The 15,854-nt window shown below is 49.5% G+C and overlaps 1 protein-coding gene across 2 annotated transcripts in view; it reads right to left on the bottom strand.

Annotated features, from left to right (window-relative positions):
• The window catches only part of YTHDC2 (YTH N6-methyladenosine RNA binding protein C2), a 272,381-nt gene that overhangs the window by 43,759 nt on the left and 212,768 nt on the right, over positions 1–15,854 (bottom strand). For both annotated transcript variants that reach the window (XM_069752951.1, XM_069752942.1), the window contains one exon: positions 10,677–10,872. In XM_069752951.1, the coding sequence (XP_069609052.1) occupies positions 10,677–10,872 (196 nt within the window). The remainder of the gene's footprint in view (positions 1–10,676; positions 10,873–15,854) is intronic.

The raw sequence follows: 15,854 nt of genomic DNA, 5'->3' as shown, positions 1-15,854 counted from the left end.
AGCTCCCAGCCAGAGCTATTTGATTTGATATCTCAGTCAACTCCACTGGAAGATCCCTCTCTTGAAGAGCCTTGGTCAAAGATTCTGACCAGGACATTATGGCCTTAGCTACCCAAGTCGCCGCAAAAGAGGGCGAGAGAGCTGAACCTGAAGCCTCAAAGACTGAACGAGCCAAACTATCGATAAGCCGATCAGTAGGATCCTTAATAGACGAGCCATTGGGAAGAGATAACAGTGTATTAGAGGCCAAACGAGAAATCGGGGGATCTACCGAAGGGGATTCTGCCCATTTTTTACGCAGTTCAGGAGCAAAAGGGTATCTAGCATTCAGAGCCTTTTGTCCCGCAAAACGACTGTCTGGGTGCTCCCTGTGACGTTGGACTAAGTCCTCAAACTCGGGGTAAGAAGTGAACACCCTATGAGACTGCTAGGCCCTCTTAAATGATACCTTATGACCAGAGGTCAAGGTAGATTCGTCCTCTATACCCAGGGTCTGGTTGACAGCCTCGACTAGACTGTCTACTGACTCCTGGTAATCAGGGGTCTCTAGATTGAGGGATCCCTCAGAATCGTAGTCCGAACCGAGTTCACCACTCTCCACTGGAGAAGGTAAATGAGAAGGGGAACTCCAGGAAGCAGATGCCCTGATGGACCGGGAGACGCTGTGTGGGTTCGCTTTCCCCGCGTCTGCCTAGTGCGAGCGCAGCCCCTGCAGTCCGAAGGCTCCTAAGAGTCAGAAGACCTCTCAACAGCAGGTGAACCACTGTTCCTGGCCCCAGCCGGGGTCTGCAGGGACTCGATTGCCTTAGTTAGGGATGACAAGGACATGACCCATTCCGGGGGAGAAACCACGGCTTCTACGTGAGTCGCAGGGGAGGGCTCCTGAGCGTGTTCGGAGTCGCAGGCCTCACAGAGACGATTACTCTGGGCATGCGGAAAAGCGGACCGACAGACTACACATGCGGTATATAGCACCGCGTGAGATTTGGCCCTTCTAGACATGGTGCCCTGCAAATGCTATAATCAGGGGATCTAGATAGGCTGAAGAAATGCAGCGCTTAATGCTGTCAGGCTGGGGGGGAGTAGCACTTACCCCAGTCCTGTGTCCCCGTTTGTTCTGTGGAACGTGTCCCAGAGCGAAGAATCCGAGCTGCCATTGCTAGAAGCCGGGGACTAAATTATAGGCCGCCCCGGAAGTGACACTGGCGGTCCGCAGTGCAGCGCTGCCCATAACACACAGGCCGTGGCGCCGCTGGAAACGGGAGACAGCGGCGCCACCGGTAGAAAAAAACTCCAGCCGCCATACTGCATGGACACCAGGAAAGAAATGCAGACCTGCTCTCCAAACCCCCAGTACGATGCACGCCTCAGGAGCCCTCATAGCCCCCCCACAGGCAGCACTTCTTGAATGCCGGCGCCCACCTGAGGGAGGCTGTGTAACCAAATAGACGGTGCAGGCACCCTAACTCCGTCTTTAGGAAGAGGAGAGGGACTGTCCGCCCCCCTTTATCACTGCTGTCTAGCATTGGTGAGGCAGTAGGGGGCCGCACGGACAATGCCTACGCACCTGTACAGCCTAGGGTTTCATTACCTTAGGGTGGTCAGGGCTTAGTCCGGCAAGTCCCACGTCGTGGGAGAGGATACGTGAAGGCGACACTCCACATGCTCGCCCGTTGATGGTTTGGGGAGATCGGACCTCTTCAATAGGGTCCGTCACCCCTGTCTCACTTCCAAAAAAGGGTACAGAAAGGTCTGGGAACCAGACGTGTGCCTCCTTCAGATACTAAGCATGAACTGGGTTCGCTTGCAGCCGGTGTCAAGGTGTATACTGCGGAGGAGGAGCTAAACTTTTTTTTATGTTTACTTAGTGTCAGCATCCTGGCGGCAGTAGCATACGCAGTCCTGTGTCTCCCAATGAGGCGAAGGAGAAAAGTTCTAACCTGAGAACGGGAAAGATATAAATCTTTGTACCATGATAGCCAGTAGATAGACAAATATTTAGAATTGTATTAGTCTATGCCTGAGAAGTCTCGAAGGTTTGCAATTTGCTACCATCTTTTCAGTTAGCCATTAAGAGGTAGCAACCACTGAGGACTCTCAAATCTAAATATCTGACCTGAGAACGGGAAGCTAAGGACTTCTGAAAGGAAATGGAAAGGGTTGCCACCTGACCCTTTAGAGAACTAAGGGCAAGGCCAGCATCAAGTCCCGCCTGGAGAAAAGGCCAAAATGGAAGATTTCAACAGCAAAGCTGTTAAATTGAGTGACCAAGAACTTTGGTGGCAGATCGGTACTTGGGACAGAAGATCTGGCCTGTCTGGGGGCCTCCAGGGTGAGTCCGCGAGGAGATTGACGATCTCTGCGAACCAGAACCTTCTGGGCCAATCTGGTGCGATCAGAATGACCAGCACCCCCGCCGCACTGATCTTCTTCAACAGCCTGGGAAGAAGGGGAAGGGGGGGAAACAGGTAGGGAAGTACAAATTGTGACTCAGGAATCGCCAAAGCATCGGTATCCACCACGAGAGGATCACGGGACCTGGAAACGAACCGTGGAACCTTCCTAATCAGTCAGGACACCAAGAGATCCGCGTCCAGAGTTCCCCATCAAAGGCAAATCTGATGGAAGACCTCCTGATGCAGGGACCACTCTCCTGCCGCAAGACCATCGCGGCTGAGAAAAAGACCCTGGCCTAGTTGTCCACGCCGGGAATATGCACTGCGGATATTGCCAGAACCGTCGCCTCTGCCCAGAGGAGAATCTTGGCTACCTCCGCCATTGCCAAGAGACTCCAAGTCCCTCCCTGGTGATTGACATATGCCACAGCAGTGGCATTGGACGTCTGGATTCTGACTGGCAGACCTCTGAGAAGCCTGTCCCAGTGACTCAGGGACAGAAGGATGGCCCTTATCTCAAGGATGTTGATCGGCAGAGAGGACTCTTGCTCCGACCAACGCCCTTTTCACTGAAGGATGGCGAGAAACCGCGCCCCAGCCGGGAAACCGCGCCCCAGCCGTCACCACCTGCCATGGGCGGGAAGGAAGGACCGGCCCTGGGGAATGAGAGGGGATGACCGCCACCAGCTGAGAGACTGTTAGATTCGGGCGGAAAGCCGAAATGGACGATTCAGAGACAGCACAGACCTGTCCGACTGAGAAAGGATAACCTGCTGAAGTGGTCTCAAGAGGAACAGCGCGAAAGGAAAAGCTTCCGATGCTGCCACCATTCAACACAGGACATTCATTGCTGAACAGAAGGAAGGCAGCCGAGGGCCTTGCAGAGAGCAAACTCCATCCTGGAGAATTGCCCGCTTCTAATCAGAACATGGAGATAGATGTCTTGGATATCTATGGAGCACAGGAATTCCTGTGGTTTCATGGAAGCGAATAATGAACAGAGGGACTCCATCCTGAAATGCCGCAGGCGGACCCTTCTGTTCACTAACTTCAGATCGAGGATGGGTCGAACTGCGCCGCCCTTCTTTGCCACTACAAGCAGGTATGAATATAAACCTGTGAAGCGTTCCTGCTCTGGGACGGAAACAATAACCTCCGAACAAAGAAGAGAGGCAATAGACGCAAAGAAACCTGGGACCAGAGCAGGATCTTTTTGAGGGCGGGATTCGAAGAAGCGATCCCGGGGCTGCAAAGCGAACCCTATCTTGTATCCAGAGGATGCCACCTCCCTGACCCCAGCGTTCTCCACCGAGGCAAGCCAAACATCCCTGAAAAAAACATGTAGGAACACTTGGCCCTTAACACGAGTTATGTCGAGAAAGATCTGCCAGGTCTGGGCCTGGTGGACCTACCAAGGGAGTTGCGGGAACGCCAGAAAGGAGTGGGCTTGAAGGAAGCCTTTTCCCTAACCAGGCGAGTCCACGGTCTGTGCTAAACAGAGGAATCTTCCGTCGCCGCGAAACAGCGAAAGGACAAAAAGGAGCTGAACTGCCATTTCAGTGGAGGCTGGCGAGGCTTGGAGGGAACACGTGCCTCCCGTGGTGTCCTTAATAATTTGATACAAAATGCCCTTACAAAGTTGTTTGCCCTACTAGCTATGGTCCTTGACACCTAGGTAGAGGCAAAGGCCGGGCAGAAAGCAGAAGCAGCCGCTTCAAAAGACTGATCTTGCCAGCGATTCTATAATTCTATCATTGGAAACCATGAGAGATGCTGCATTAGAAAGTGGAAGGACCAAGTTGGTGGACAGTCTGGGGACTGACGGGTCCACTGCCGGGGAAGCAGTCCAGTTAGCGGTGAGCTCAGGGGAGAAGGGATATAGGATACCGAGACGCTTCCCTCTCTGAAAGCATCTGGTAGGGTTCACCCTTCCCCTGGCAAGTACCACCACAAATTCAGTGTGTGGGGCAAAGACCTTGGAAGTTGGTTTTGACCGTCTAAACAAAACCGCCTATTCTGCGGGTTCCGTAGAGGTATCCGTGATGCCTAAGGTCTGTTTGACTGCAACAATAAGGCTCTGTACCGTATCATTCATGCTAGAGGACTGTAGTGAATCCAAGTCTGAATCTTCCACTGAAAATATGACCAGGGACACCCGTCTGACTCAGGAGAGGAGGATCTGGAAGAGGGATCTCGCCGTGCCAAACTGGAGTGCGAGATGGAGCGGGAAAAGGACTTAGAATGGAGCTCCTGTCTGGATCTCTTGTGGCCTGTGTTGAAAGGGCCGGACGGAGAATCCCGTGACCCACTGGCAACTGCGGGGGCTGGAAGGGACAATCTGTCAAGCACGGACACCAAGGTCTGTGACATCCTGGTGACTGAGACAGAAGGAAAGCCCATCCAGGGATAGGGGGTCTCGGTCTCACTCGGGGTAGGGGCTCCTGGACGGTGGGTACAGTGGAGTCGGCTGAAAAAAGTAGAGGAGGAAGAAGAAGCAGGAGGACGAGAATGCTCTCCTTTAAGATTAGGCCCGGTGAGCAGACCCACTAAATGATGCCAGAAGGATAGAGGAACAGGTGAGATGCAGAGGGGAGAGACAGACTGCTAAGCAGAGCTACTCACAGCAGATGTAGCGTCCTGTAGTCTGCTTCCCGGGCTGTGAGTGCGACTGGCATCAGGGCACAGGTCCAGGGCACCAGCAGGGAGACGGCGACCTTAAGGAGGATGCAGGGGACCCAGCCGGTGAAAGCGTGTGCTGGAGAAAAGGACCCGCTCTCAGAGTCCGGAGGAGCAAGATGGTGGCGATCACAGAGCTACTGGGGAGGCTGGGAGGAGTGGGTGGAGCTAGCGCCCTACGCAGGAAGAGGCAGAGAAAGTGACGGGCGGGAGAAAAGCTCACCCGGAAGTTGAGAGGACGGGGGGCGGAGTCAACATTGTAACTAGGCCCGAGAAAAAGCCGGGACATAGATTTACAGCAAGTGACCGCCGGAGCATTGGGGGTGGGGGGGCGGCACGGAGGCCTCAAAACACCACGGCAGAATGCCCAGTGCCCTCACTTCTGTCGGAAGCGACAGGAAAGGATCCCCAAGCTGAGGACCTCTTTTAAAATTACAGGACGGACATGGACAGAAGGTCGCAAAGGTATGAAAGAAATAAAGATTTTCCCTGAACTTCTTTCCTTCTTATCTTCTTCTGACTTCGCCAAAAGCTGGGGGGAAAAGAGAAAGTACCTCCTCGTCCAGGATAGATCGTCTGTGATATGGGATGTTTGCATCTCCTCAGACTGACAGGCTCTGGTGGGCGAGTGGGTAGGGGGACGGAGGCAGTACCGACCGAAGATCTTGCGTTGTGGGACTTCCGCGTCTACTCCAACCGACAGGCTCTGGTGGGCGAGTGGGTGGGAGACGGAGACAGGACTGAGTTCAGATCTGTGATCCTGCCGAACAGACGTATGAGGATACGGGGTGGCAGTACACGCAGAACTCAATAGTCTCTGCGTGGGAGTACAGTTGTGACCATTCACACAGTATCCCTCCGGAAACCTGAAAAGAAACAACGCACACTGAGGTAGATAAGGGTCTAATGAATGACCCGTGTCCACCTCCTACTGACACTAAGCTAAACTGAATATCCTACTTCCTGTCGGTGTGGTGTACACTGCAGAGGAGGAGCTAACTTTTTTATTTGCATAGTGTGAGCCTCCTAGTGGCATCAGCATACACCCCATGGTTCCTGTGTCCCCCAAAGAAGCGATAGAGAAAACCAAATATATTCCCGTGTCACTTGTTTATTTTCACCAGGTAAACCAATATAACTGCACAAAATTTAGAAATAAACATTTCTGACATGCAAAAACAAAACCCCCAAAAAATTAGTGACCAATATAGCCACCTTTCTTTATGATGACACTCAACAGCCTTCCATCCATAGATTCTGTCAGTTGCTTTATCTGCTTACGATCAACATTGCGTGCAGCAGCCACCACAGCCTCCCAGACACTGTTCGGAGAGGTGTACTGTTTTCCCTCCCTGTAAATCTCACATTTTATGAGGGACCATAGGTTCTCTATGGGGTTCAGATCAGGTGAACAAGGTGGCCATGTCATTATTTTTTTCTTCTGTGAGACCTTTACTGGCCAGCCACACTGTGGAGTAGTTAGAGGCATGTGATGGAGCATTGTCCTGCATGAAAATCATGTTTTTCTTGAACGATATCAACTTCTTCCTGTACCACTGCTTGAAGAAGTTGTCTTCCAGAAACTGGCAGTAGGTCTGGGAGTTGAGCTTCACTCCATCCTCAACCCGAAAAGGTCCACAAAAGTTCATCTTTGATGATACCAGCCCATGCCAGTACCCCACCTCCACCTTGCTGGCGTCTGAGTCAGAGTGGAGCTCTCTGCCTTTTACTGATCCAGCCTCTGGCCCATCAAGAGTCACCCTCATTTCATCAGGCCATAAAACCTTTGAAAAGTCAGTCTTAAGATATTTCTTGGCTGTGTCTTGACATTTTCTCTTATGTTTCTTGTTCAAAGGTGGTCGTTTTTCAGCCTTCCTTACCTTAGCCATGTCCCTGAGTAATGCACACCTTGTGCTTTTTGTTACTCCAGTAATGTTGCAGCTGTGAAATATGGCAAAACTGGTGGCAAATCGCATCTTGGCTGCTTCACGCTTGATTTTCCTCAACTCACGGACAGTTATTTTGCGCCTTTTTTGCCCAAAACGCTTCTTGCGACCCTGTTGGCTATTTGCCATGAAACGCTTGATTGTTCGGTGAGCACGCTTCAAAAGTTTGGCAATTTCAAGACTGCTGCATCCCTCTGCAAGACATCTCACAATTTTGGACTTTTCAGAGCCCGTCAAATCTCTCTTTTGGCCCATTTTAAAAAAGGAAAGGAAGTTGCCTAATAATTAAGCACACCTTATAAAGGGTTTTGATGTCATTAGACAACACCCCTCCTCATTACAGAGATGCACATCACCAGATTTACTTAGCTGGTAGTTGGCTATCAAGCCTGAACATCTTGGAGTAGGACAACATGTATAAAAAAGTATCATTTGATCAAAAGACAACTTGCCTAATAATTCTGCACACAGTGTTGTCTTGATTTATTCAGATTGACTAACGAACCCAAATCCTGTAGGGACGATATTATATGGTTCAGCCGGGTGCTACACTGGACAGCCGACTTCTCCACTATAAGGAAATCATCCAAGTACGGAATAACCAGGGTATCTCGTTCCCTCAAAGGTGCCATCACATACGCAATCTGACCTCAGTGGTGTCACTCCCTCTAGAGTGACCTCTGTTGCTGCCTTTGCTTCTGCGCTGTTCAGTAATCACCTCTGCAGGCGGTGGGTGCTCCTCAGCATCTCTTGGGGAAGACATGTCTCAAGCACACTGCTGCTGCATGGTGCCGGCTAAAGAAGGGCTGGTCACGCCCCTTCACTTCCCCATCCACGATGCACCTCCCCGGTCCCCCAAGAAGTCAAGAGGAGGCACTTCCAGGTTACGCATGCGTCACTGCCAGCGCACACACGTGGTTGCTGACCTGAAATGGTCCGCACGCGTCACCTCCACCTGTGCCGTGCCCAAGCAACCCAGGGCGGCACCACCAAGACCCTGAGATTGCGCCATTTATGCCAGATGAAGAGGGGCCTGAACAGGCAGAGCACCCCCGACGCTGCTTCTGGGATCCCAGGATCTGCCGTTCCCACAGACAACGCGCAGAGGCTGATTGGACCCAGGCAAGATTCTCTCCACAGGTTCCCATCAGGAAAGGAACCCACCTGAGGTGAGGGGGACCGCCCCCTTTAGAACCTGTAGGTTCCTGTCCTGGTGGGCGGATCCTCTTTCAGTGGGGTGCTGTCGTGGCGAAAGGAAAAACGTTGCAAAAATGCTGAAAGAAGTGACATGCTGCCATTTTCAAACACGCAGCAATTTTCCAAATCAGTTAGGAAAAAAAAAGTCTCATAGCTTTTACTAGCACTATAAAACGGAGCTTTCAATTTGCATAAATGTGCATAAAAAAGCAGTAAAAAAAACCTGCAGCAGAAATGCAACGTGTGAACATAGCCTTAATTTGTTTTCAATAAAGAAGTCTCACCATCTTCTAAAGTGATGACATATTACAAAGATGTATTATTATTTTATGATTGGTAGGCTTCTGACCTCTGGGACTCCCAGTTTGGAGAATGAAGGGGATGCAGAATTGCAATACCAGGTGCTCTCATTCACCCAGGTGCGCAGGGAACTGCAGCCGACACCTTTCAGGTGAATAAAATCATGCTGCAGTTTCCATGCACAGCTGACGTGCCGCATTGCACAGAAATACTGTTAAGGGAATGTAGAGGTGATCTAACACTGTGACCACTTCATTTTTAGGACCAGTGGATTTCTCAAAGTCCTTTGCCAATATTAAAGAAGCACTCCCTTAGATTTTTTTACTTGCTTACCCAGTGTAAACATGGGTGTTGATTACTTTAAGTGCCATCCAATATTTATTGATAGCCATCTTCCCATTTCCACCATCATTCTGGTCCTCTTCTTACTCACATGACTGCAATTTTGACTAGCTGGTCTATGTGTGATCTGGGATTCGCTTTAACAATGTAAGTCTGCAGTGTGCAAATCGCAGTCACGCAAGTGAGAAGAAAGCCGGAGCAGCGCTGAAACCTGGAGAAGACAACGATTAGTAAGTATTTGATTATACTTACAGTACACACATTTTCACAAGTTTAACAAATAAATAAAATCATTGGAGTGAGTCTTTAAAGCACCACTCCAGCATTTTTTTTCAGAACTGGACTAGTGACACTAATGTTAGTTCCCTTAGTATTATACTTGCCAGCCACTATCTTAAGATATTCTCGATGCCACTCCAGTTCCGATCTGCCATCTCATGGCAGCAACTTCTGACTGAACGGAAGTCAGAGGTAATGGTTATAAGCTCTCAATGCAAGTCTATGAGAGCCTTTTTCTGGCTTAAGGTACCTTCACACATAACGATATCGTTAACGATATCGTTGCTTTTTGTGACGTAGCAACGATATCGTTAAGGAAATCGTTATGTGTGACAGCGACCAACGATCAGGCCCCTGCTGGGAGATCGTTGGTCGCTGAACAAAGTCCAGAACTTTATTTCGTCGCTGGATCTCCCGTGGACATCGCTGGATCGGCGTGTGTGACACCGATCCAGCGATGTCTTCACTGGTAACCAGGGTAAACATCGGGTAACTAAGCGCAGGGCCGCGCTTAGTAACCCGATGTTTACCCTGGTTACCAGCGTAAAAGTAAAAAAAAAAAACACTACATACTTACCTACCGCTGTCTGTCCTCCGGCGCTGTGCTCTGCACTCCTCCTGCACTGGCTGTGAGCGTCGGTCAGCCGGAAAGCAGAGTGGTGACGTCACCGCTCTGCTTTCTGGCCGCTGTGCTCACAGCCAGTACAGGAGGAATGCAGAGAAGCAGAGCGCCGGGGACAGACAGCGGTAGGTAAGTATGTAGTGTTTGTTTGTTTTTTACTTTTACGCTGGTAACCAGGGTAAACATCGGGTTACTAAGCGCGGCCCTGCGCTTAGTAACCCGATGTTTACCCTGGTTACCCGGGGACTTCGGGATCGTTGGTCGCTGGAGAGCTGTCTGTCTGACAGCTCTCCAGCGACCAAACAGCGACGCTGCAGCGATCCGGATCGTTGTCGGTATCGCTGCAGCGTCGCTTAATGTGAAGGGGCCTTTACATTGACTTCCGGCTCATCCAGAAAATACTCGAGCAATCCAGCAGGTCACAACCTGCAGAATAAGACAGATGCAGCGCTGATAATAGATGTGAAAATGGCGGCTGTTGAGTATAATACTAGAGATAGGGATTTTACATTACCGATACCACTGCAGCAGTAAAATAAAAAAACTGAAAATGTGCTTTAAGTGATAGCAGCATGCCATCAGGTTAAGATACAGGAATACGCCATGCTCACATCTGTTTTGATTAGTACAGGCTTGATTTTTATAGGCTATTTTTTCTACAGGTCCCACAATATATGAGCATAGAAAACGTTAAAGTTAACTGAAATTAAATAATTAAATGATAACTAACTTCCAGCACGCAGCCATAGAAAAAGCATATATGCTTTGACTTCTACAGACAACATGGCAAAGAAATGGACAAGATGTGATATCTGGTGCTTATTCTCAGCTGCTTCCATCCATAAAACAATGTTTTTATAGTTTCATATATTTACATGCATTACGTTCCTTATTAATTCATACCTAATATTTCCTCACCTCTACATGATGATGGTTCTTGCAGAGCATTACTCGGCAGCCTGGCAGGTCCTGAGAAGATGGCTATGGCAGCAGGTGTAACCACTGAGCAGCATCTAATATTAGAAATCCTGTGAGATCGGGTCATCTCATCATAGATCAGCCAGTCTGTAGGCAACACTTGGATAGCAGCAGCCTGTCCATTTTCAGATGGAATCTGATTGGATAAAATAAAGTTTATGGTAATTATATATGTATGAAATCACAGGAGCGGAAGGCGGATACACCGCATGTCACTGCGGCTGACACTGAGGACAATCTGGCCCGAGGGCCCCTGGACAGATTGCACTCATGTGCGACGGGCAGGGAGCGATCCCTGCTGCTCCGCTAACTACAAAATGGCAGCGGAGCGGAGCTGCATGGATCTGTCCTGCTTCCTGCCCACGCTTCCTGTCTGATACAGCAGCGCGGCTAGATGATGTCAGCATTCAGCGCGCAGCTGTGCCAGAGAGAAAGGTGCCGGCAACGAAGATGCTGCGGCTGCCAGGGAACGTGCAGAGAGGTGAGTGATGCGGTGTATGTGTCTGTGTGTGTAGAGGGCAATGATGGGGGTGATGGAGAGGAGGCAATGATGGTGGTGGAAAGGACAATGATGGGGTGGTGGGAGGAGGAAGCAATGATGGTGGTGGTGGAAAGGGCAATGATGGGGTGGTGGGGGAGGAAGCAATGATGGAAGGGGAGGAAGCAATGATGGAAGGGGAGAAAGCAATGATGGAGGTGGTGGAAAGGGCAATGATGGAGGTGGTGGGGAAGGAGGCAATGATGATGGTGGTGGAAAGGACAATGATGGGGTGGAGGGGGAGGAAGTAATGATGGAGGTGGTGAAAAGGACAATGATGGGGTTGGTAGGAGAGAAAGCAATGATGGAGGTGGTTGAAAGGGCAATGATGGGGTGGTTGGGGAGGTGGCATGATGATGGTTGTAAGGACAATGAGGGTGGTGCAAAGGACAATGGTGGTTGTGGTGGGGGAGAAGGCAATGATGATGGTGGTGGAAAGAACAATGATGGGGGGTTGTGGGGGAGAAGGCAATAATGGAGGTGGTCGAGAGAACAATGATGAAAGTGGTGGATGGTAGTGGTTGAGAGCAATGATGGAGGTAATGGGGAGGACAATGATTAGGGTGGTAGGGGAGAGGACAATTATGGGATGCAGGACAAAGGAGGACAATGAGAGGTGTGGGGGATTGGGATGGAAGGGGGACTTATAATGGACTTATGAACAGGGGGAAAGGGAGGAGGACTTTAGTTATGGATGTAAAATGAATTGAGTGGCGGAGTAAAGTGATAAGCACCTGATAGCATCACAATGAATTGTGAGATGGGGGAGGACGCTATTGGGGACTTAAAATTTTTTGAGGAGAGGAGGGAGTAAGGTGCCTAGGACCCTTTATAATGAAGTGAAAGGTGGGAGAAGATGCTGTCAAGGACTTGTAATGAATTGGGAGGTGGCGGAGAATGCTCAGTACCTGATAGCGTCTCCTCCCACTTCCAAATTCATTATGATGCTATCAAGAACTTATAGATGGGGACACAGGACAGGGACTAAGACTATGTGCACACGTTCAGGATTTGAAGAAAAAATTCTGCTGCATATTCTAATGTGTTAGCAGGAAGAAAGTTGCGTAACAAATTTTTTCCCACATTTTTGCCATGCTTTTGAAACATATTTTTCCCCATTAGTACGGGACAAATACAGTACAGAACAAAAATTTGGATACACCTCATTTAAAGATTTTTCTGTATTTTCATTACTATGAAAACTGTAAATTCACACTGAAGGCATCAAAACTATGAATTAACACATGTGGAATTATATACTTAACAGAAAAGTGTGAAACAACTGAAATTATGTCATATTCTAGGTTCTTCAAAGTAGCCACCTTTTGCTTTGATGACTGCTTTGCATATTCTTGGCATTCTCTTAATGAGCTTCAAGAGGCTGTCACCGGGAATGGGTTTCACTTCACGGGTGTGCCCTGTCAGGTTTAATAAGTGGGATTTCTTGCCTTATAAATGGTGTTGGGACCATCAGTTGTGTTGTGCAGAAGTCTGGTGGATACACAGCTGATAGTCCTACTGAATAGACTGTTAGAATTTGTATTATGGCAAGAAAAAAGAAGCTAAGTAAAGAAAAACGAGTGGCCATCATTACTTTAAGAAATGAAGGTCGATCAGTCCGAAGCACAGTGTTGCTTATCACTTTATATTTTTAATGGTGCCTGGCCAATAGTATATTAATGGAGGGTAAATATCTGTATTCAGGGGCGCAGTGCGGGGGAAGACACATGTTTGTATACAATGTATGTGACCTTGTTATTTTCAGGGCTGCGAAGATCATCGTGAGATGACGAGTCGTGGCTGGGAGATGTCGACATGAAGGTCTGACCAGATAGAGAACAAACAGGAGAAAGCGGCTCTAATCAGATGAGACATCCGCGGTTAGTGCCTGGATGTAGATATTATTCTGTATCTGCACTGTGTGACGTGGAGTGATAATGTTATCTGTAAAATCCCTTATTCTACATTCTCATGTTGGTGTGAAATATCTGTGTGCTTCCAGGATTTTTTTTTGTTTTTTTTTTTCTTATCGGCCAGCACACGGGCTTGTAGAGTTTTATAGGTTTATTCACACATACTCGTACATGAAAATCACGGGATCTGACAATGAGATCCGTGAGGGTAACAGAATGTTCTGTTCTGATCCGATTTTGAAGGTCTGAATAGGACATGCTCAATGCATCTGTAAAAGCGGGCAACACACGACACAGCACACAGATACAGGGATCTATGGAGTAATAAGCTCCAATGTAAATATATGAGCACAAACCAATGGGGTTAAGCCTCCTGATGTACCCAAATATAAGAGTGTAGGGCGAAAAGCGTTGAGAAAAGAGTACGGGGGTGTAATAGAGCCTAAGATCATAGCTTGACATCTCAGGTAGAATATGAATGCACTAGTCCAATTACAAACACAGGGACGGGGCTATGCTGCAGTGGTGTGATAGAGCCTTAACACGGCTCAGCACCTCGGGCAGATTGTGAATATTATTCCCATTCAAATGAAGGAATAGCATGTGCATGAGAGGTGACATCCATGGACTGACTATATGAGTGTATCCATTTCAGTCACTGGATGTCATTCGATTATATCTCATAGGCATAGGCACCTCCGCTGGGGACAATGTGCAATGGCATAAGCACTTTAGTCTACTGACAGTTTCTCTTGAATAGGCTGTTTAGTTAATAGGAGTGATGCGATGTTATGTCTTCAGCACAAGGGTACAGTGAAATAATTATTTAGCACTTGAGAAATGGTACTTTGTGACGTTTCCCTATGAATTGAAAGGGATGTCCATGAATCTCTAAATTCAGTGCAATTTATTTATATACTAGTGTCCTTTGTGACCCACTTTTGATAAGGGTCTTATCGGACTGCACACAAGCACGGTGGATTAATTGTTTCATTATTTAATCATGATTTATTAAAAATTAAGTTTCTCTATCGCCTCATTGGGGGACACAGGAACCATGGGTGTATGCTGCTGCCACTAGGAGGCTGACACTATGCACAAAAAAAGTTAGCTCCTCCTCTGCAGTGTACATTATGAACTTCAGTTTAGCTTAGTGTCAGTAGGAGGTGGATACGGGTCTTTTATTAGACCCTTATCTACCTGAACATGCGTCTGTTTCTTTCAGGTTTCCGGAGGGATACAGTGTGAATAGTCACAACTGCAGTTCCACAATGCGGACTATTGAGTACGGCGTGTACTGCCACCCCGTATCCTCATAGATCCGACAGCAGGACCAAAGACCCTAGCACACAAGCGTGCTCAGAACACCGATCCTAGCCCCATTCCCCGCCCACCAGAGCCTGTCAGTTGGAGACGAGGACGTCCATCACCAGCTCCCTGGACTTCTGATACCCTTCCCACGGTTTGAGGTTAGTAACGGACGGCGTGGGATGTTTAGGTGAGTGTTCCACTCTCCCTCCCTCAGGTACCTCTGCTCCCCAAGTCGGAATAGTCATGGGGGGTTGCCTGGGGATTCCCTGTGCCTTCCCCCGGTCTCAGGAAATATGCCTCCTTCTGCCCTTTCTGTAATATGGGGCGAGAGTCATGGCTCCGTTCGCGCTGGCCCTTGCGGGCGGCCCTGCTGCTTCCTCCCTAGCGGCCGCACTATTACAGACAGCCGCACTGCCTTTCTTTCCTGCAGCCGCACCTTGCCAACGGTCCCAGTGATACTGAGCGGCGCGGCGACCCCACAGGCAGCCGCGCTGCTGTTACTGCGGCTGTACCTTCCCCTGTCGCTTTCCCCAGAGGCCGCACCTTTTCCGGTACCACGGCCTACTCCGGCTTCTTCCGGGGCCTACTTCCGGCCGCGACTCCGCCCACTTCCGTTTCTTAAACGGGCGGGTTTTTCTCCCGCCCGACTGGCTTATTTCGTTGAGCTCCGCCCACAGGTGCCATTTTGGCGCTACTGACCTGGAGGTTAGCCCCGCCCATCTTCTCCTGCATCGCTGTAGTCCTCTTTTCGGCGCCAGGAATGCTTGCTTCACCTCCTCCAAAGAGCGCGAATCATGGCGTCCCCTTTCTCGGCGGTATTCTGTCAGCCCTGCAGCACCGAACAGGAGAGTGTCTCACAAGCCTTCCAAGACGGCCCGCAGTGAAGGACCATCGTTCCTGGATAGCATCTTCAAAGTCGTGCAGCCTTCCATCCGGAAAACGCTTCGCCCGCTGTGACCAGCTCTGCTCAGCAGACTGACACTCTCCTCTGCCCTCCTGTCCCCTAACCGTCTGGCTTTCGCTAGGGACCCGCTCGTCATGTCTAATTCTAAGGGAGGTCGCTCTCGCCCTCCTACTTCTTCTTCTACTTCCTCTGCCTTAGTCAAACACTTTGCGTGTTCGTCTTGTAACCGCAAACTTCCCTCAGGTCAGTCCTTTCCCCGCTGTCAGGCCTGCAGCAACCCCATTATGCCCATTACCCAAGACCCCCCTGCTGCTCCGCCTGACAGCAAAGTCCCCACTCTCTGTCACAATCGGTAGCGGATCTCACACGGGTGTCCCAGACCCTTGTGTCCATACTTGATCGCCTGCCCCTGCAGACTTCCACAGTAGCCAGCGGGTCACAAAAAGCTCCGT

Source organism: Ranitomeya imitator, chromosome 1 (genome assembly GCF_032444005.1).
Source record: "Ranitomeya imitator isolate aRanImi1 chromosome 1, aRanImi1.pri, whole genome shotgun sequence".
Classification (NCBI taxonomy): Eukaryota; Metazoa; Chordata; class Amphibia; order Anura; family Dendrobatidae; genus Ranitomeya; species Ranitomeya imitator.
The sequence above is the reverse complement of the archived record's forward strand: the minus strand, read 5'-3'. Positions and strand labels throughout refer to the sequence as shown.